General features: G+C 40.3%; 1 protein-coding gene across 10 annotated transcripts in view; it reads left to right on the top strand.

Moving 5' to 3' along the window:
* Positions 1–7,675: 7,675 nt before the first annotated feature.
* The window catches only part of SVIL (supervillin), a 102,965-nt gene continuing 88,365 nt past the window's right edge, over positions 7,676–22,275 (top strand). For 6 of the 10 annotated variants that reach the window (XM_019498267.2, XM_059729128.1, XM_019498291.2 and 3 more), the window contains exons 1-3: positions 7,676–7,782; positions 10,557–10,623; positions 19,367–19,458. In XM_019498267.2, the coding sequence (XP_019353812.2) occupies positions 7,722–7,782; positions 10,557–10,623; positions 19,367–19,458 (220 nt within the window). In that variant the 5' untranslated portion in view covers positions 7,676–7,721. The remainder of the gene's footprint in view (positions 7,783–10,556; positions 10,624–19,366; positions 19,459–22,275) is intronic. The other 4 variants (XM_019498305.2, XM_019498285.2, XM_019498310.2 and 1 more) reach the window with 3 other exon arrangements.

The following is a 22,275-nucleotide window of genomic DNA, read 5'->3' on the forward strand; positions in this document are numbered from 1 at the left end:
ACCTCAGCCAGGCAGTCCTTGGCTGGGGTCCCCCAGAAGAGAGGGGCAGGGAGGGGGGAACAAACCCCCTCCCTGCCCCCTTCATCTTGGGCCTATGCTGGCCGATGTCTGGCCATGCCCCCACCCCTGCTGTGGCTAGAGACAGGGGGTGGGGCCAGCCCTGCTCTCTGGAGCAGACAGCACAGCCCAGCCCAGGGCTGCAGAGCATGCTGGGATACTGGGGGACTGTGAGTTAACCTTAAACCAGGAAGGGATCTGGGACAGAAGTTCCATAGGCCGGTTTGACCTAAATCAGTTAAGTCTGGTACTACATTCAACCAGGCTTATCTTAAACCAGTTTCAGCCACTTTCAGACTGGTTTATGTGCACTGAACATCTGTTCTGTTGCAGGTTTAAACCAGTTTCTGATCACTTAAACTGGTTTATGTGTAACTTCTGTCCCTAGCCACAGGGTTCATCTTAGTTTTCCGAAGTGCCCACAGAGTTGTTCTTATGCAACCTACATATCTGCTCTTAGCAATCCCCAAGTGGTGGGTTTTCCAGCTCTTTTGATTTTGTATTGATAGCCTTGTGATATTTGGTGGGATTTCTTGCAAACCACAGTTGTGAAGTAGTCAATGGATTCTGCTTAAAACTAAAGGTATCCTTCCTTCTGGTATCAAGAGAAAACATGAACTCATAAGAGCTCAGAATCCAATAGAGGGGGAAATACTTGGTATATTTTTAAATGTCATAATTTGAAGGGGCCTGACTCATGACTTCTGGATGCTTGGGGTTGGCAGTGCTTACAAAGCAATCAGAACTCAGGCTTTGATTACAATGATTAGTGTCACCAAGCAAAACAAAGACATTTTGCTTCACTTCCTGTGGGAGATTACAGAACAGTGTGTGGCTGCCAACTCCTCTTTCTTGAACAGTCTGTCTTGGATTAGAAATGTATGCGTGCTTAACCCCAACTCTTTTCATTTGCCCATATCAGTGCAAAATGAAGTCCCAGCTGTGATGCCCTCCTTGCTAATTACTGAACTGCTGTGTTTTTGTTGGAAGGTATCTGAAATTCAAAAACTTGTGGTGTTTGAGAAGGGCGAGAATATCGCCACAGATCTGCAGTATAGCTCTGATATGTCACTGCACTGATCATGCTTCTGGTCTTGGATACTAGCCGATCTTGAAGGAAAGAATGGCCACCCTTGAAATATTTGGAGATGTCTCTCTTAGGAAAAAAAAAAAAAAGTCTTTTTCCATGGATAGTGGCAGCACCATCTAAGTAGGCAGGGGAAAACTAAACACTAATTTCTGTTTGTCTGGCTATTTTGTACATCATAATATTAAAACTTTTTTGTGTTTTCTAGACACTGAATTTATGCCTATATTCTCATAGGGCTGGTTCTAATACAGCAACAGCTTTTCTGTGCTGACACAGGAGGCCAGTGTATATTTTGTGGACTTGTGTGCTATGGATAATGGATAAACTCTTATTTTTTAAACAGTAGCAATAACAGCAAAAAGCCTTGCCCCTCTGTTGCCCTAGCACCCCACTACCACTGGGGCTTTTAAATAATGTCTTTCAAAAAGAGATGATTTTGAAGGCCCGGAGCAGACCCATTATCCTAGGGTTTTAGGATGGGATGCTAATGCTAAATCACAGATTACCCAGAATAGCATATTAGAACTACTTTGTGTGCGGGCCGGGAGCGGTCCGAGGCTTTCGGGGGCGTGCGGCGGGCTGTGGCCAGCAGCCCTGGCACGTGGGTCGGGGAAGTCGGCACAGCGGACTAGAATTAGGCACAGACGCGTAGAGGTTCATTAAAGATTATTTTACTTACACCGTAGATGGTCATGGTGCAGGCAGGAAAAGTTGCTTGCGTTGCAGTTACAGATAGAAAAGAAGAAGAGCAGACAAGAGTTCTAACCGTGAACTCTGGTCCAAGGCCAGCTGAGAGCTCTAGAACTGCGAGCCTGTCGAATCAACCGGACAACATAACCCGAGAAGAGCTCTGGATACCACGATGAGAGTTCGAAAGGTGACTCTCCACGAGCGCGCAGGGAAGGGTACATCGAGGGATCAGGCGGCGACGGGGAGAGGCTAGAGGTTGATCAGGCCCCTGTATCCTTCTTAAGGCATACGCTGGGTTCGTTCAGCTCCACAGCGCGCTTAGAGTTCTTCATGAGATGTGAAGTCCTCCTTCTCCTCCTCCAACTTGGGCGGAAACTGTTCAAGCCTCTTATACGGCTAGCAAGCCAATCGCTAGCCGCCACGTGGGAATAATTTAGAAACAGCCAATAGTGGGAAACAAATTTACATACGGGTGGCGGGAACTCCTTTGCACCAGGGTTTTCTCTATGCAACTGAGAACTGCACCGTGCAAAGAAAGCTCCTCGTGGCGGGAACTAATTCTGCAGTGCCGAAGCACACACACAATCATACCCTTTGGGTCATGACACTTTGTAGTACTCTAGCAGGAGGGTGAACAAATGGTTTATTCCCAAAAAGAACAGCATACATCTTCTGTGTTGCAGTATATCTTTTCTTCACCCCTCCCTTATGTTTTCCCTAGTAGTTATTCTTACTCTCCTGAGCTGCTCTCTTCACTCATTCCTGAACTGTCAGTTCTGAATATTAGAGATGGAAGACCTATCCACAGTAGTATCTGACACAAGATTTGGTTTCCCAATGGAACTGGCAGCTGTTCTGGAAACTCAGGCTGTTTTTCACATTCTGTATCAGTAGTACTTGAAGAGCACGAGTTAGAGCTCATTTAAAATGAACAAGTTCTTAAGAGTGCTATTTGAGGCTTTTATGTCCTTGCTAGGTTGCAAATGTTTTCTGCCTCTTGTGCACCCCAAGAAACACAATAGCATAACTCATGAAGAAAATGTTCAGTGGAGTAGGTTGGGAGGCCTACAAGAAGTCTTCAGCCTATGGTATATTTATGTCAATTGGGTACCTGAACAAAGAATGCAGAACTGTCTTTAAACATAATGGACGCTGGCCAGAACGCAGATTGCTACATCTGCTGTTTGCAAACTTTTGGTAGCCAGGAGAGTTCTGGCTTTGTCTGTGTGGAAATGTATTCCACCCTTGTACTACAGCTGTTACAGAAGGCTTCTTGTAGAAGCTTGAAGGGCTAATCATTCACGCTCAGATCCAAACCAAAATTCCTTTTGGAATTCAGATTGGAGAAGGTGTGTTAAGATGATAAAACCCTCAGGGAAATAGGCAGATATTTCAGTGGCTAATAATGCTCTCTCCTCTGCCCTTGAAATTAGCACATCCAAAATCCTGCTGTCAGAATAACTTTTCCTTCTCTGCCAAAATCTGTCTTATGATTTCCCAGTCACTGCAATGGCTTCCTGTTTCTCATATGTGAACATTAAGCTGCTGACCTTCAAGGAACTCATAACCATCTTTCCATGTGCATTTCTTCTCTTACCTTTCCCTCTGAATTCTCTGCTGTTACCCCTAATTTAGTCCCTGTTGTCTCTCTTGGCATCTCTCCAACCCTTTTGGAAGAGGCTATCATGTAGAGCTGTGCAAATAATGGATTTATTCTTTTGTTGAGGGGATGGGGATCCTGGCCAAAAGACTTCAATTACTTGTTTGGTTTTAGACTAACCCAGAACTTTTTGTTTTAACATTTTGATTATTTTCATTTTGGGTCCAAAATTTAATTCTTAGTTTTACTTTTAAAATACTTTTAATTAAAAAAAAAAAAGTGAATAAAATTTAGGAACTAAGCACTTTAAATTTAGAGACTCAATCACATCTTTTTTTACCCAAAACAATTTGCATATTTGATATTTGAAATCAGCATGAATCCAAGACTGCATTTTTTTTTTTTTTTATCAGAAATGTTTAATAATTTTGCCCTGTTCTTGCTTTTCTCCACCAGGAAACTAGTCTCTTCTTTCTACTACTGTGGCTTTTAATCCTGTCTTTCAAAAAGAGCTGATTTCGGAGCAGACCCATTCTCTTAGTTTCTTAGGATGGGATACTAATGCAGTCACAGATTACACAGAACAGCACATTGGCTAGGGGCAGACATTACACATAAACCAACTTAAGTGATCAGAAACTGATTTAAACCTGTAACAGAACAGACTTTCAGTGCACATAAACCAGTTTGAAAATGGCTGAAACTGGTTTGAGATGAACCTGGTTGAATGTAGTATCAGACTTAACTGATTTGGCTCAAACCGCTTTATGCAATGTCTGTCCCAGACTCCTTGCTGTTTTAAGTTTAAATCAGATTCCCCCAGCATCCTTGCATGCTCTTTGGCTGGGCAGGGCACTCTGCTCCACAGTGGGGCTGGCCCCTCCCCTCTGCTCCCTGTCTGGAGCTCTGGCAGAAACTTGCAGGCACAGCCGGGTCTGCTGGCTCCCCCAGGCCCTCTTCTCCCTCCACCCCCCCCCCCAACAGGAATCCCTTCCTCCTCTTTCCCGCAGCACAGACCATAGCCAGCATGTGTTATGCTAACTAATGCTGAGACGTGTCTGTGTAAGGCAGATAGGACAGTGTCTGCTTAGGGATTTTTGGAGTTAATCAACAGGTCAGCTGGTAAGGTTCCTGCATTCCTTCCTTTGGAAAAAGCTGTATAAGAAAAACCTGAACTAATGAGCGAGGCTTTGTTTTCTGGTGGGGTGCTAAACGCTGATAACAGCTGATAAATGCTCTGTTATCAAAAGCGTCCTGTCCTGGCCCCCTCAGCTCAGCTCACTGGAAGGGAAGGGAGAGATGCTTTAGCACACCCAGCCTTCTAGGCTGAGCTACTGCAGGCATGTGCCTGCATTTTTTTTTCAGTCCAGAGGGGATGACTGTATAGTTACAAACTGATTTAGCCTAGCCAGGTTAGACTAACCTGCAAAGATTGAATCAATTTAGGCTCAGGCTTTTTGAATGTCTGACCCTAGCCATTAGAGCCCATAGGTTCTAAAGTTAGTCCATAGGAAACATATTTCAATTATGTTCTCGTATCGTTTTTTGTTGTACCAGCAGGTGCCTGTAGAATAGACATATGCCCAGGGTGGGTACAGTTGACTGAGTTCTTCCTAAATAAAACTCACATGGAAGATTTGAAGACTTTCTATGCAGTAACAAATACTGGATAAAAAAGCTAAAAAGACTAGAAAGTCCTCCACATTTAGGTTCCTGTCTTGATGGGCAAGACATGCATGCTTGTCTAAAAAGGATTGTGTCCATGAAAAGCAGGGATGAATGAATAATTGCATTAAGGTCACTAGTTTTATGTGAAATGGAACCAAGTAAGGGATAAAGACTATATAGAGAACGCCTATAGAACATTACACTACCTGGTCTTCAAACTGAGTAGGATTAAACAGGAGGCTTAAGGTCAAGGGAGCAAAGGGGGTCCAAAGCATCAACTCCTTTGACCAGGAGATTTTACTTGCTGGATCAGAGGCTTAATTACATGTTCCATATGATCCACTGTTCCATCCTAGGCAACTTTGTACTGCTGAAACCATAGCTAATTTGGCATTCCAATCAGAGGTGACCAAAAAATTGGGGGCAGTAACTCACAAAAATATAGAACATGTATTATCTATTACAACAACACATCAGAATGACAAGCAATGGTTTTGGTGATGTGGGTAGGTATAACTACTGCTCCATGGCAGATTTATCCTCCTACTGCCCCCTTCTTTTGGACTAAATTTTGTACTGGACACTCCTGGGTTTACACCTTAAATGCTATCTTTCCTGATGATGGTTTCTCAGGGCCTTCAGGCATTTCCAGTCATGGCTCAGGGTCCTGTTGTGCTAGGTGTTATGTAGGTACATACATAAGAGATGATCACTGGTCCAAAGTATTTACCAGTGAAATGGGCAAATGGCAGTACGTCTGTATGTTTATAAGTAAGCATTGTTAGCAATCCTGCCTGCGATTTTGACTGTCTTTGGTATTAAAGATTTAAATCCTCTTGGCTAGGGACAGACATTCAAAAAAGCCTGAGCCTGATTCAGTCTTTTCAGATTAGTCTAACCTGGCTAGGCTAAACTGGTTTGTAACTGCGCAGACATCCGAGAAATGCAGGCACATGCCTGCAGTGGCTCAGGCTACAAGCTGGGGATGCTAGAGCAGCCCTCTTGTCCCTTCCACAGCATTGACCTGGGGGGTGGGGGTGGGGAGGGCATGGTCAGACCCTGGGAGGATGCTTTGATTAGCCCAGCAAGGAATTGATTACAATGGTTATCACCCCTTAACTCAGTGTTTATCACCCCATTAAGAAAACAACAGAGGGACATTATCAGCTGCCTGTTGATTCAGCAGGGACTGTAGCCAGCATGTGGTCCTCTAGCTAACGCATAGACAGCTCCCTGCAAGGCAGAGTGGAGGAGGGGAATTCCTTCTTAGCAGGGACTGGTGAGGAGGAGTGGGGAGCAGCCTGCAGTCTGTGCTGGAGCTCCAGCCAAGGGAGCAGAGGGTAAGGGCCAGCCCTGCTGTGGAGCAGAGAGCCCTGCCCAGCTCAGAGAGCATGCTGGGTGTCTGGTTTATATTAAACCAGCAAGGGGTCTAGGACAGATGTTGCATAAACCGGTTTGAGCCAAATAAGTTAAGTCTGATACTACATTCAACCCAGGTTTATCTCAAACCGGTTTTAGCCATTTTCAAACTGGTTTATGTGCACTGAAAATCTGTTCTGTTACAGGTTTAAACCAGTTTCTGATCACTTAAACCAGGTGAATGTGTAATGTCTGTCCCTAGCTCTTGAGTGGAGGAAGAGGGGAAAGAGACTATAATAGTTGAGCAATTATTGCTGTTGGCTGTCTTGTATTCAAGTGCGTGGACTGATTTCTGTTACAGCCATTTTAAAACCTCTTTGTCATGCCTTTGGTTAGTTTGTTCTACTCCTTAGATGATCAGATGCGTCCGATTTGTAGAGCTGTGCGATAACCATCCATTTAGAAGAAGTCCTTTTAGACGTTCAGAAGGGAGTCTAAAGGATTCCATCTGTCTCCATTGCTTGTTTGAATCCATAATCTGAAGCTCTAGCCCAAACTAGACATAGAGGTAGACTTTACTTGTCAGATAAATTGTTCTTATAATTTTACACCTTCTGTCTCGCATTAAAATACTTTGAGTCCTGGTATCTGTTCTTAAATCCCTGCCCCCTAGTTAGTAATTTTGCTCAGATGTTGTTCATAAATCTTTACTGCTTTAGGGTGTGTTCCTTTTTGGCCTAATAGTTGGGCAAATGATGCAGCATTTGTTTAGCATAATGATATGATTAACAGTGTCAGTCCTCTGGTACCCTGAATGCTGTTTTTTGCTTTGTTAGGTAGTGTTTGCAATTTATTCTGATTGATTAGAGATATGAAGGAATTAATCGTCTTTTGGAGAAAATATCTTTCTATATAGATTATTCTTGCTGCAATCTTCTCACTGGAATATAATTTGTGATTTGGCTGGAGCTTTGAAGTGGTAATATTACAAATCTCCCAATCACCATGGTCCAATCTGTTCTAGCATTCATGTGCCTAATTTCTGCTTGTAATCTGATTACTGGCTTGAGCTGCTTCAGTTTGCAGCCTATTGCTATGCATTAACTGTACTCCCCGGGACGCACTAGCCTGACAGCTCCAGTCCTGTGCAATGAAAAATCTCTACACAATATTGCTTAGACAGGCCTAGGGCTGTGGCTGGTTGAGAATTAGCTGCTATTGTAGTTTCTCTTTGCTGAATCCTTTGTTTGTGCAACCATGTTCAGAAATCCTTGGATCTCCAGCTATTTGGGAAATGTTAAATACTCTGAGGAGCAAGGTAAGAGTTCAAAGTGGATAGACAAAGAATGCCGTTTGATTTTTATTCTTTTGTTATAATATATAATAAAAAATAATATGCATGCTGTTTTAGTCTTCCTTAGAAACATTTGTTACTTTAGTATTCACTATTCAGTTAGCCATTTAGTCTGTTTTATTGCTTCCTCAAAGGACACTTTTCAAAAATCTGATTAGATGGATTTTCTAATTAGCTTATCTTGCAGCTGATGTAAGGTCTGTAAATATACTCACAAAGGAAGGTAGTGCCTAGATTTTCCTTATTAATGTTTTAACTGGTATGTATCTAAGTGTGTCTATGTGCTTACCTCATAGTTTGTACCCTGAAATGGGAATACACAGAATGGTTAAACTTATGAACAAGTTCATAATTTACTACTTCAGTATTTTGAACGGTAAATAGGAATACTGAAACTAGTTCTGCTGTGGTTATAAGTGTGTTTATGGTTTGTCTGTGAATGAAGGAACAAAATATTATTACATTGCCATGGTTCCCATTTTGTGTGTCAGGTGATATGTGTTTTTTTGATTAATCATTGAAATAAAGCCATGTTAAAATATTTTTTCTTTACACCCAATTATTCCTCCCAGGAACCATAATTTCTTTATCTACCCTTTCATGTTTGAATCTAACTTCTTAATTTTAAGGTGCACTAGATGCTGATAATGCAGTAAGTTGCCTTTTTATCATGCTTTGAGAAGCACGAGAATGAATTGAGGCAGGGGTATTAACAACTGCATGATGATCAACTTTTTGTGGGAGCAGGTGAGTATGCCTTATGAAAGGCAGCGCAGTTTGAAATGTTCCGGGAGCTCTCAGTGTGAGACAGCAGGACATGTCCCATTGTCAGTGAAGAGTCAGAATAGTACACATAGCCCTCCCCTGTGAACCACTTCCTCTCCTTCTCTAAATCTTAAATTGTGGAAGCTTTTCTCCCCCTTTTTGGCTAATGTGGGTAAGAATATTACTGTGGCCCATTTGTGGGTTCAGCTGTTTCAGTGCCAAAAACTGTAATATAGGTTATTCCTTTAGAATGGTTATAAATCTTACACATGTCTGGTTTTGATTAACCAAACTCATACTGTGTTCAGTTTTTTGTGGAGAATTATTACTTGCTATTCTCACAGTAATATAAATCTGGCTTTTTAGAAAATGTTTGACAGGGAGTATTTTTTTTAAACTATTAGGGTAATGATTTGTAAACCCTTCATAAAGCTTTGTCTTAGTATGTTGTTGTGGTCTTGTAAAATGCCTCTGCTGCGTGATTAGTGAGGTCTATTTTCCATTTAGTTGAAAAGAAACAATGTCAACAAAAAACAGGAAAAGGGCATATTTTAAACTAGAAGAAAGCTGCTTCCTTGTTAGCAAATTTGCTTAAAACACTGAGTTGTTTCACCACTTTAAAGAACAAAGTAATTGGTTAGGCATTTTTTTGCCTCCTTAATTCTTCTAAAGTTGTCTCCTATAAAACTTCTTGCCATATGGAAGGAGAGAATGAGAGCAGTACGGGCAGAAGAGACCTTTTGAAATATGGCCCTTGATAACCAGTCACATTAAACCTAATTATCTTTCTTCCAATACCTTTGCTTATATCAAAGATTCATCTAACTTGTAAAGTAACTGGTCAGGCACATCTTACACCCCAGCACAGTTCAATGACAGTAAAATTTGGCTATATCACATCTACATTAATTGTAAACTGTGCCCTTGAATTGTTTTAATGCTTGTTCATGTAGCAATCAGGTCCTACCTACACTGGGAAATGAAATCTGCTCATCCCTGTCAAGAAACAACCATGTTGTAATTTGGTCTCTTAACCACTGACATCACTTTGCAGGAAGGACCCAGACTCTTCCCTGCCCCCTCCTCCAACCAGGAGTAACTCATGGTATCCTCATTTTTTTGTTTATTTTAAATAACTGCTAATGGCTCATTTCTAGCACAATTTGCTTAGCCACATTTCCTCAATAGTCTGTTAACCATATCAGACTATTGACTACATCTACAGCATGGGTCTCTATAAAGGCTTTGTGTGTTATAAAATGGGTAGACATATCTTTTTAACACTCTTGCATGTAACAGTTTGTTCCCAGACAAACACGAACCAAGGGTGGAATGTATCCATCTCCAGAAATAAATTGAACCTGGTCACTTATTGAGAAATTGTGGTCATTTCCAAATGCTTGGGGGAGCTTGGAGTAATATTTTGGGACATAAGAATCGAATATGTTGTTGCATTAAATAAGTATTTGAGCACATCTTGGTATTTACTGTATACATGTAGATTTTATTAAAATTTGCCTTTGACCAAATCTTGTCACTTTTAGCACTTCTCATGTTTTGTCAAGATTAACTAATTCAGTGCTGTTAGGAATCAACCTGCAGGAAACTGAGTCAAAGATTTTAAATGATTTCCCAAGTTTCACAGAGAATGATATAACCAAAATCAGGATTAGAAGTAAAGAGTTCCTGGCTTCAGCTCTTCTGCGTGTAAAAAAAAAAAAAAAAAAAAAAAAAAAAAAAAATCTGTATATCTCACTTTCACAAACTACATTAAAAAACTTAATGGAACATCCAGTGCATCTACTTTTTTTTCTCAAGACTTTAATTTACCATTGTTTGGTATTTATGTGCATTTATTCAACTGTTGAAGTTAGATGTCATCTTTCCCCCAAAGTCCAGCACTGGAAACAATGATACAACTGTTTAAATCTTGCATGTTCACTGGATGTTTTCTTGTATTTTTTTGTCCTTAGATTTTGACAAAGAAAATTCAGTCAGATTTAGACCCTCAAGACTACTCCATAGAAGGAGGGCACAAAGGTAAAAGACTTTAAAATTCCTATCTGGCACTGTGGCCAATGCCTTGATTATTAAGCTTTATATATATATTTAATATCTACCAATTCAGTCTTTCAAATATGTATGTATATATAAAATAAATCTTATTTTATTTGTTTATATATAATATAAAGCATATGAATATGTTTTATTATAATATGTGTGTGTATATATATACATACATATATGTGTGTGTGTGTGTGTGTGTGTGTGTGTATAAACAATATATGGTGTATATGAATATGAAATAAATAAATAAAAATCTTCCAATTATTGCAGATTTATGTGTGTAAATAGGTTCACATGTCACTTAGAATGATTCTAGTATTTCTAACCATTTGACCCAAAACAGTTTATCTGAATTGGGTACTCAGGTCTCTAAATGCCTCTTGGTTGGGGGTGAGAGGGACCAACTTATACGGGTATCTACTGAGTGTGAATGAGACTACCAAAGCAAGCCTGCTTTCTTGGTTTGAAAAACTTCTTTTAAAAAAATAACAATGGAACTATGATTCCAGAGAGAAGGGAGATCAGGCACCTGGCTTGTAAGCAGGCAAACTTGTTTTGATGCATGTACATGTTCATCACCTTAGCTCATAAAACCCTGAAGAAATGTATCTGATATAGACAGAACAGTATTGTTGCTAGGTTCTGATTTAAATTGCTGATTGCTTTTGGGTGTAACTAGGTTAATGGGGCAACTATTCAGAAATCACATGCCACAGCAGCAGATGAAGTTTTCAGATTTATAATCCCTGAGGACTAAAAGTAACCACCAGTGCTCCCAAATTGCCTTCTGACCTGCAAAAAGGAGTACAGCTGATCTGATTATGAATTTTCTGTTTGTCACATGCAAATTGATTTGCATCTAAAGTAAGAGAAGAAAAAATAGGGAAACTGTAGAATGCCATTGGCCATGTTTTGTTTGGAATTATGTGAGTTCCTTGAGATTTAAAAAAAAAAAAAAAAAAAAAGATCGAGCACTGTTTTCCACTGCCTATTTTATTACGTTTTTCAAAGTGTAATAAGCAAGAACTAGCAGTAAACCATGCTCTTCATCAGGCATCATGAAATAGTCATAAAATGTCTTTCAGTGGAGGAAGTTTAAAATATAAAATACTAAATATTAAAACAAGATACATAAGGTATATAACAAACTCCCCAAACAACACCCCTGATTAACCAGGCTTGATAATGTTTGCCCAAATAAAAAGGTCTTGCAGTATTCCCAGAACATGTCTGGGCTCAGGCTGTGATGAACCACATGGAACAGGAGTTACACAGGGGAAGGAGTTACAGAGCAGCAAAACCACTACCAAGGATGACAGCCCATGAGTTTTTGCCAAGCTAATTTGGTGCACTGGTGAAGCTTGCAGGAGGTTGCTCTCAGGTGACTTGAGTGATCAAGGTGAAGGAGCAGGGAGATATGATTCAGGACCCTATAGGTCCTAACGTTGAATGTGTTGCTTCCGATCCATGTGCTGTACAGCGCCCGTTTTGAACTTTGGCTTCCTCAAAGAGAACTTAAAACTTGCTACAGTGATGCAAGAATGGTTAACATTTTATAAAAGAAAACCCATGCATGTCATAAATAGCTTCAGTGACTAAGAAGTACATAGTTCAAAAGTTCATAGTTTCATAACAAAGTATGGCTGGGAGGACCTCACAAGGCCATCTAGGCCAGTTCCCCGCCCAGGGCAGGATTGTCCCTGACTAAAACAACCCAGCCAAGTGTCTGTCCAACCTGCTCTTGAAAACTTCTAAGGATGGAGATTCCACAATTACTCTAGGCAGCTTGTATCAATGCTTGACCACTCTCATAGTCAGAAAGGGCCCTCCTGATCTCCATCCTAAATTTCCTTTGCAATAGCTTGAGGCCATTTCTCCTAGTCCTGTCCCCTGTGGCCACAAAGAAAAGTCCATCTCCATCCTCTTTGTTATTGTCCTGTTGTTATTGTCCAGGTATTTTGAGAACTGTTGTTAACAACCCCCCAACCCCCCCTCACCACCAGTCTTCTCTTGTCCAGGCTAAATAACCCTAGTTCTTTCAGCCTTCCCTCATAAGTCTTGTCTCCCAGGACCCTGATCATTTTTGTTGCCCTACACTCCTTCCAAACTGTGCACATCCTTCTTGAAGTGAGGGGCCCAAAACTGGATGCAGTTCAAGTGGGGCCTCACCACTGCTGAATAGAGTAGAAGAATCTCTTCCCTTGATTTGCAATTGACTTTCCTGTTACTATAACCCAGGGTTCTGTTAGCTTTTGTTTGGGGGGGGGGGGGGAAAGAAAAAAGAAGAGCATACTGTTGGCGTATGGTCTTTTGTAGCCCCTGGTCCTTCTTTGCAGTACTGAAGCCTAGCCACTCTTTCCCCGGTTTGTATTCGTGCATGTGGTTATTACATCCCAAGTGCATGACTTTGCACTTGTCCCTGTTGAATCTCCTCTGATTCTCTGGTCTTCCTCTTACTTCTCACATACATGTGGAGTCCCTTTTTATTGCCTTTTATGTCCCTGGACAACTGCAACTGAAACCGTGCCTTGGATGTTCTAATTTTTTCCCTGCCTGCCCATGCTATACTCTTATACTCTTTTGTAGTACTGTGACCAAGTTTCCACTTTGTAAGCTTCCTTTTTGAGTTTCAGTTCATTGAAGAGATTGTTTTCCAGCCAGACTGGTCTCCTATTATACTTCCCATTCTTCTGTTGTTTCAGGATAGCTTACTCTTGTGCCCGTAAGGCTGCATTGTTAAAATTAAAGTACAGCCAGCTCTCCTGGACTTCTTTTCCCCTCAGATTTCCCTCCCAGGAAATCTGTCCCACCGATTTCCTGGGTTTGTTAGTTACTTCTCTGAAGTCCCAGTGTCTCTTATTCTGTTGCTGTCCTTCTTTTCTTTCCCATTGGATAGTGAATTTATCATTTTGTGGTAGCTGTCACCCAAGTTACCTTCTACCTTCACATTCTCAATTAATTACTCCCTGTTTACAAACAGCAAGAAGAGCTTCCCCCTTCTCTACCATCTGAATTAAAAAGTTGTCCCCAATACACTCCAGGAATTTGCTGCATTGCTTGTACACTGCTGTTTCTCTCCCAGCAGATGTCCCAATTAAAGTCCCCCATGAGAACTAGGACCTGCAATTTGGAAGCTTCTGTCATTTTTTTAAAGACAGCCTTGTCCACCTCCGCCTTCTGAGTTGGTGGCCTGTAGCAGACACCTACCACAACATCCTTCTTTTTGCTATCCCCTCTGACTTTCACTTAGAGATCTACCTTCCACTTTGTACTACAGCTCACAATGTGTACATCACCATCACGTCACATCACCTCATTTTTCAGCGATCTGTTCTTTCTGAGCAAGCTATATCCATCCAAGACCATACTCCAGTCAGGCAAATTATCCACTGCATCTTGGTAATCCCAATTTTATCAGAATTCTGTGCTTTGTACTAGGACCTCCACTTCTCTCTGTTCTCCATGCCTTTCACATTAGTATATCAACACTTCAGGTATCTTACCGATTGTCCTATCTTATCCCTGAGAACATTGCTAAGCCTTCCACAATTGCTTCTCTATAGTAAGTGTTTATTCAAATTCCCAGACTTGTTACTTCCCTCAGGGCATCTGTCTTCATCCCCAGGTGAACCTAATTTTAAGCCCTCCTTGCTTGGGTAGTAGGCCTGCACACAAAGATACTTTTTCTTCTCTTCGTCAAGTGGACCCCATTTCTTCCCAGTAGACCATCTTCCTGGAATACCACTCCATGGTCAAAGGACCATGTACTAGCAACACCACATACACAGCCATATGCTGATCTCCAGAATGCTTCTGCTCTTAGTTGTGCCTTTACACTTGACTGGAAGGATCAACATGAACGTCACCTGGGCCTCTGCCTCCTTTACCCTGGCACCCAGAGCCATATAGTCATTTTTGTTTTGCTCAAGGCTGCCTTGACAGTTGTACAAACTCAACTTTCCCATGCTGCTACCAAGAATCAGCACCTAATTCAGTTACATGACTTAAGAGTGTTTTCTTAAAGGGAAAGGAAGTAAGAAAAAAGAAAAAAAAAATCACTAGTGTAATGGAGTTAAATATTTCCAAAACTTATTGACTTGTGTGTGGGGGAGTGGAGGTAGCTAAAAACATTTAAAGCAGTAGGTTATCTATAAATCTATCTGACCCAACAGAAACTTGAGTTGTCACTGTACTTTTAGCAGAAAACTATAACTACTAGAGCAAAGAACATATCTAAATAGATGTGTTCCTGGAAAAATGTAGTGTTTGAGAGGAGAAATCTGCTTTCATCAGCATATCTTTTTAAACCTCACCACTGCAGTATTTTGAGTTACTATAATTTCACTTTCTTCCTTCAATATAGCTGGTAATACATTTTATTTTATGCTCTAATGTATCTTAAACGTGGCCACTTTCTCTTTTGTGACTATCTTTTCATGCACAATTATTTGGCTCAACTATGTATCAAATTTAAAAAGCAGCATCTTCCTTTTTCTCTAGGTGTAGACCTACTGCATGAGCAAAGAACTATCTGATATTGATTTGATTGCAATGAGTTATACGTTGCTGAGTTTGTTGTTGTTTTTTTCGAACTAGCATTATAATGCAGCATAATGATTAAGGGACAAATGTTCCTGGCTCCCTCAGTGATTTACTACAAAATCTGCCTGACCATTCTTTACAGAAGAGGAAACTACATCTTTGACCTGCTGCCATCCTGTTATGCAGCATACATGCTTCCACATAGAGGATGCTTAAAATAAAGCAGATTGCTTGAGGCCTGAGGAAAAACAATATGCCCACCTAAGGTTAAAAAAAATTGTACTAACTGATAGGACTGTGCAAAACGGCACCATTCCACTTCGACTTCCGTTTCGAAGGAACAGTGTTTCGTTTCGTTTTCTCCAAACTGTTTCGCTGTTTCGACATTTCGCCCATTCCGCACCCAGTGCCAGGCAGATCGGTGCTGTTGCTGGCTGCAGCTGGCAACACCAGCCTCCTGTGATCCAGCAGGCAGATCAGGGGCCTACACCCCTGGGAGCAGTCTGGCACAGCCCCTGCAGCCCTCCTGGGGGTGCGGGCAAACCCCTGATCTGCCTGCTGGATAACTAGAGGCTGCTGCTGCCAGCTGGGACCGGCACTGAAGCCAAGTAAGCCTGGCTTCAAAATTCGAAACATTTCAAAACCTTCTAAACATTTCGAGTGCTCTTGTTTTGTTTTGAAGCTGTTTCGAAGGCTCTTGTTTCTTTTCGATGTTGCTGTTTGGAGCTCAAAACACGTTGAAATGGCTTTGAAATTAAACACCAGATGAAATTTCACACAGCCCTACTAACTGACCATTACAGGAAAACATGTAAGCATAAGATAAAACTAATATGCTACTTTTAATAGGATAACTGACTCCTCTAGATGAGGAAAACATGGCAACCATATTCTGCTAGGATTTCAGCAAAGTATTTGATAGTGAAATAGTGCTATAGCACTATTCATCAAATAGTGAATTACCATGTTGGAAATTTGAGTTTAAACTGGAGATAAGGTCTGATACCACTGTTGTAAAGTAGATAATGAAATAAAGGAGAGAAGACCAGGTTGTGCTGAAAGAGGAACCATCAGGCTGGAAGGAAGCTATTAATGGAATTTTCTAAGGATAAGGCTTGAATTTAATACATTACTGTCGTTTTTGCAACAAAGGCAAGTAATGAACAAGCCTGTTAATTTGTTGTTGAGGGAAAGTTGAAAGATTCTCAGTATGGAGGAGGATCTTAAGAGAAGAAAGGATTAGAATAACACAAATGGAATGGAGTTTAATAGACTAAATGTCTAACCATAAACCTTGTATGAATAAAGTCATCATTGGAAACAACAGATGAGGCAAAAGACTGTGGTGTATTAGTCTATCACAAAATGATGGTGCCATCAATGTGCTATTGCTGAAAGAAAGGCAAAAAGAATCCTAAAACTGAGTGAAGCATTTCCAGTAAAGATATGAAGTCTGGAATGCCATTTTACAAGACTTTCTCTCTCTCGGTACTATATCCAAACAGGATGTTGGTGACCATGTTCTTCCACAGAGCTCTTCTTTTTGAAGCATGCAGAATTTCCTGTGTCAATGCATTCATCCATTTAGACAGACCCTTGATATAAGACAAACTGTCTTCCATGATTTCTCCTTTCTTAAGTCTTTCCAGTTATGACCAGACTTTCAACTTCCTCTTTCCTCATAATGTGTTTGAGAAACTCTAACTGTCTCTTTCTGATGTTAATCAGTAGCTTCCTCCTGCAGTTAATACTTAGTTAATACAGTTAATACTGCAGTTAATACTTAGTTAACTATTCCTGCAGTTAATACTTAGACCCTTCTCACTTTCTCTAACAATTTCATCTAAAATCCCTTGCAGCTTCCCTTCTGAATCAGCTATTAAGACTGTGTCATCAGCATAGTTGATCAAATTCTGTCCACTAGTGATCAGCTTTGGTAAATCCTCAGTCTCCCTCAGGATTTTCTCATTGTACAAGATGAACAAGTCAGGTGATAAAAACACAGTCTTGCCTCATACCGCCCTTAATTTGGATGAAATCACTTAGTTCATTTGCTATATTCACTGCTGCAGTTTGGTCCCAGTAGAGGTTTCTTAACCTTCTCAATTCTTTACCATCAATATCCAATTCTTCCAGCATTTTCATTAACTCCTCATGCTTTTACAAGACACTGATATCTTATCAGGATTAAATTTAGTGTTTGATTCTGGTCACCCATGTTCAAAAATAAATTTAAGATGACCAGAAGGACAAAGAGCCTGTCTTGAGAGGCTGAGGTTGGTTTTTACTCCAGCAAAAACAAAGGTTAAGGAGGGATGCGACTCTTCTCTGTGGATGAGATGAGTGGGCATAAACACTGGAGGCAGAAAATAGCAATTCAGTCTAAAGGACAATGTTGGGACTAGAAGAAATGTGTGGAGCAAACCTGTCAAGAACAAAGTTAGGTCAGAAACTTGTAAGTGATTTCTAATGAGGTTTTTGAGCAGCCTTTTGGTAGTAATAGGTCAAATGACCTAATGTAGTTTGAAGATGAAGCATGATTCAGTTTATATTCAAGACATCGTATGATGTAGTGGCCTGTGAGACCAGGGAACTGCACGCTTAGTAACCCAGGAGGCCCCATCCAATCCTATTCCTGTATGCTTATGCCCCAGTGAAATCCATTGGGGAGCGTAAACATATGATTAACACAACCGTGTACTCTTATGGGGAAAAAAGGGTGATAGAGGTGCTTCCCTTTGAGGAGAGACAGACTAGGATTTTTCAGTTTAGAGAAAAAGATACTTTGGGATGGACCAGAAGTTGTGGAGATTTGGTAGCTTAACCCAGTGCAGAAGGGGTTTGGGCCATTTTTTTGGAGGAAAGGTCCATCAGTAGGTATCGACAATTGTAGGTAGTGGAGAAAGCCTCTCAGTCAGAACTTCCTGAGCCTCTGACTGCTGGAAGCTACAATGGGAAAGGAGCAGGGAAAGGAAAAAAGTCTGGGCATGCTCTGTTAGTCCTCCCCCTCATCATCTACTCTGTCTGAGGCAGGTTATGCCAGTTGCAGTGGACCTAGATCTATCAAGGGTAGCAACTAGAAACATAAGAACAGATTTCTTGGGACAACAGAAGAGAAAACTGGGACAGGAGTGTAACTTATCCTACATGCCACAGTCCTTGGAAAATGTAGTTCCTTGTAACAACGAATGCAAATTCTCCAAAGAAGCGTATTTTTTCCATACAGAATTGCTAAAGATCTGCAGAATCATGTCTGTGTTAATTATGAGCAAGGGTAAACTAGAATTCAGAATTAGAGCACGTATCAAGCCTCCCATATTTTCATATTTTGAGATTACAAGTCATGTTAATTCCTCTAACCAGAAGCAAAAAATGTCAAGGAGGGGGGAGTTTCTCAACAGGTCATTTCCACCTAATTAAGAGATCGCCATTGGGAGTATAACAGCTGTATACAGATTCCAGTTCTAAATATTTATGTTTACGAAAAAGTTGATTTCTCGGCTAGCTGGACAGATGAGCTCTCTTTACAAAGCACAAAATATATATAGCCCACTGTTCTAAGTTAAGCTCATTATATACTATATTTAGCTATTAATTGAACACGTGTTTTCTTTTATTTCTTTTTTTTTAAGAGTATTTCTATAGAGGGGCTTTTGTTAGATTGTATAATACAATACTAAAAAAGAAATATAACCTACAATATTGTGTAAAATAATTTGTTTTAATATTCATTATGAAGAATGATTCTATGCAGATTATTTCATCCCTATAATAACTAGCGTGGCATTTTGAAGTTTGTCTTCTTACATCAGCTTAATGCAGAATAAACTACTACCACCTCATGTGTGAGTACCAAATTGTCTTAGGCCTGCTGCCTTTGCTTTCAGTTTCAAAGGCTATTGTTATTTCTCTTCACATAAAACCTGCTGTAGCACGTGGATAGCTTCCATTTTCTCTGCACTCCTATTATTTGTCCCGCTAGGGAGAGTTTGACCTTGTTCATGTGTCTCTTGAAATCTCGGCAAAATATACCTCTTGACATTTCTACATTTACAGTCTTTTGCAGTAAACTTATATATATATATGAGCATATATATATAAAAATCTTAGCTTAACTTGATTTTGCAGTTGAAATTTCCACTGCTCAGTTCTATAAACCAGTTGCTGTTTTCAGTTTTCAGAAAGAGTTTTCAGTGGAAGATAAAGAAGAACTTGCAAACAGCACAAAAGATATTGATGCTAATCTTCTAGCAGTGCTTCCAAAAGGTAGGTAAAGAAAATGTGCATCGTGTCTTACCCAATATACACAACAGCAGGTGAAACAATGTAGACAAGTACAAGGCACAATTAAAACCACTTGGGTATAGAGAGTTTGTAAATTTAGTTTTCACCTCCCTATGGAGGGATATACTAATGAAGGAGACTTCAGAAATCATGAAGCTTTCTTATACCTCATCATTACATCTGCTTTATGCTTTATGGAATTCAGGGTTCATACATTAGCTGAAATTCAGAACTTCAAAAAATAAATTATATTAGTACTAAATGAATGCTTAGTACAAGCACACTTTAATTCACCAGGTATTTGTATTGCCAAAGATTTATTCAAGTAAACTCGGTAAATTTCAGTCTCATATTCAAGAATCAGCATTGGAGCAAGGGATATTTTATTATGATTGAGACTGGATACAGTGGAGGGGAAAGCAGGGAGAGTGGGATGCTGTTCTTAAAACCCTTCCAAAGGAACCCAGTTTTACAGGCAGTTAAATAATGCAGACAAGCACCAACAGCAAGCTTTGTGAGTACAGCCACCCACATATTTACTTTGACTATAAGAAAGAAATCTAAATATTGCAACTGGCCAATAAATGTCAACGTAGCCTAACTGTGCAAGAAATGATGCCTCCGGCAATGCCTATATGTTCTTTCAAGGGAAATAGCTTGGAGTTCCTTGTTCTCCTTAGCTATCTTCAGCAAAGAAAGCTGATGGTGTTTTTGAGTACCGTAAGTTGTCCTCCCAAATTTATACTTAACCACCTACAGAGCAACAAAAATGTTATGTAATATGATGAAGCAATGTTAGGGGAGGGTGTGGGGGGTGGGATAGGACTGGAAATAATCCAGATAATTTAAAGGAAATAAGAATCTGGTTGCAACTATTCCTAGAACAGAAATGGGCTGAATTTGAGTGAACTTGTCTTCACTTAAGAATTAAACAATTTGCATCAGAAAGTTGTATCACCCTAGTGCTAATATTGCCAAATTTGGAGAACTGGTACAGGGAGAATTCCTCTTAAAGCTGCCAGAATTTGCCATTGTCGGACAAGGTTTGCTCTTAGATGGGTTTGTTCCTTTGTGCTGATGTCTGCATTCTTCCATGTCTGTTGCAGTACACTTGAGAATGTGACACTGCTGACATGTCTTTGTCAAGTAATGTGGCTGACCCTGTAATACAGTATAAAAGCAGTATGCATTGATATGTAAGATTTTTGCAATATAAACCAATAATGCCACTAATCTGTAGCAATCAGTAGAGCACCTCACCTGGGCCCCCAGATGTTGTTGGTTATATATACTTGGAAGCATAATAAATTAGGTTGTGGTTAACCAATCTGAGAAGCAAGATTTGGATTTAAATAGCCTTCATTTAATAACTTGGCAGCAGTTAGCCACCTTGTCCGTAAACTGGATAGAGTTCAAACTTAAATTCTTCTCATCAAAAAGTGGTCGATTATTGGCTCTTTGAGGTTCCATCATTCCTTTGCACCAGGCTTTTGGAAGAGCTTTCTGTGCAGCTTTCTATAGCAATTGCTATAACTGAAGAGTCATTGTGCATCAAAATTCACCTGCCAGAGCCATACACAAGGATCTCAACCTATAGACATACTGTAGTCCTGAGAAATACTGAGAGACATTGATAGAACTACAGCCAATTATCTCCCATCATTTAGTTTGGTTACCAGCATGGGGAAAGTGCATCTGCTTAGTCAGGGAAAGTTTTGGAATGGTGTTAGGCAGTGCTGATTCTTATTATATCAATATGACTCCATTCTTAATGCCTAAAGTGTGTATACACTTTTTTTTTTTTTGAGGCATCTTTTATAATGACTCCAAATCCATATGCCCTCCCTTACAGGGGGTTTCTGAAAAGTTTACATCTATAGTGTTCATATTTTAAGAGTAAAATTGTACATGACTTATGGTGTCCTGTCTCATACTGATGAGACTTAGAGCTTAAAGATAAATGTGTTGCGTTACATTGACAGGAAGCTTGTTTCCCCCCCCCCCATCTTGTACCATAAAGAATGGATTCTGTATATTTACACTCACTACCTTGTTCCTTAAAGGATTTTTTTCTTAAAGAATCCAATAATTTTTTTTTTTTAATTAATTAATTTTTGGATGACATGGGTTTATGCTGGAAGCTGAGTACTGCACCTACTAACATGTCAAGTATGGGGTCAAGGTAAATTCTGCCTAGAAAATTTGTAGCGATCAAAATTAAGTTGTCTTCTGAGAGTCTCCAGGCAAAGTTAATCTGCTCTAGTATTCTAATCCAATGTCCTAATACAAGGATAGGCAACATTTTTGGCTGGAGTGCTGAAAAAAACCATAATGTCTACCTTGTAAGGTGCTGGAGTGCTGGCATACCAGAAAAACAAAACGGGGGGAAAGGGGGGTACATGATAGGATGCACTGCACTTTCATATAGTTAATAATCATAAATGTTGCTCTTTTTTTTACAGCAAATACCACGTTTTCTAAAAATTCTAAACCTGGTGACAATAAATAAAACTTCATATACTACCTTTGTTGTGTATGTTTTTTGTTAAGCATGTTGTGAAGAGAAACGGAAAGAGAAAGAAAGAGAGAGAAAAAGGTGAGGGGGGAGAGAGAAAAAGGCGACAGGGCAGAGAGAGGGAAAGAATTGAAAAAGAGAGACGAGAAAAGCACTAACCACCTGGGTGGGAGTGGGGCGGGCTCATCTGGGCCGGGCAGTGCTGGAAGTGGCATAGCTACTCCTCCAGCACTGCCTGGGCTGCTGCCCAGCCCACCCCATACAGCTGAGCCCACCCCTCCCAG

The sequence above is a fragment of the Alligator mississippiensis genome, chromosome 5 (genome assembly GCF_030867095.1).
Source record: "Alligator mississippiensis isolate rAllMis1 chromosome 5, rAllMis1, whole genome shotgun sequence".
NCBI lineage: Eukaryota > Metazoa > Chordata > Crocodylia > Alligatoridae > Alligator > Alligator mississippiensis.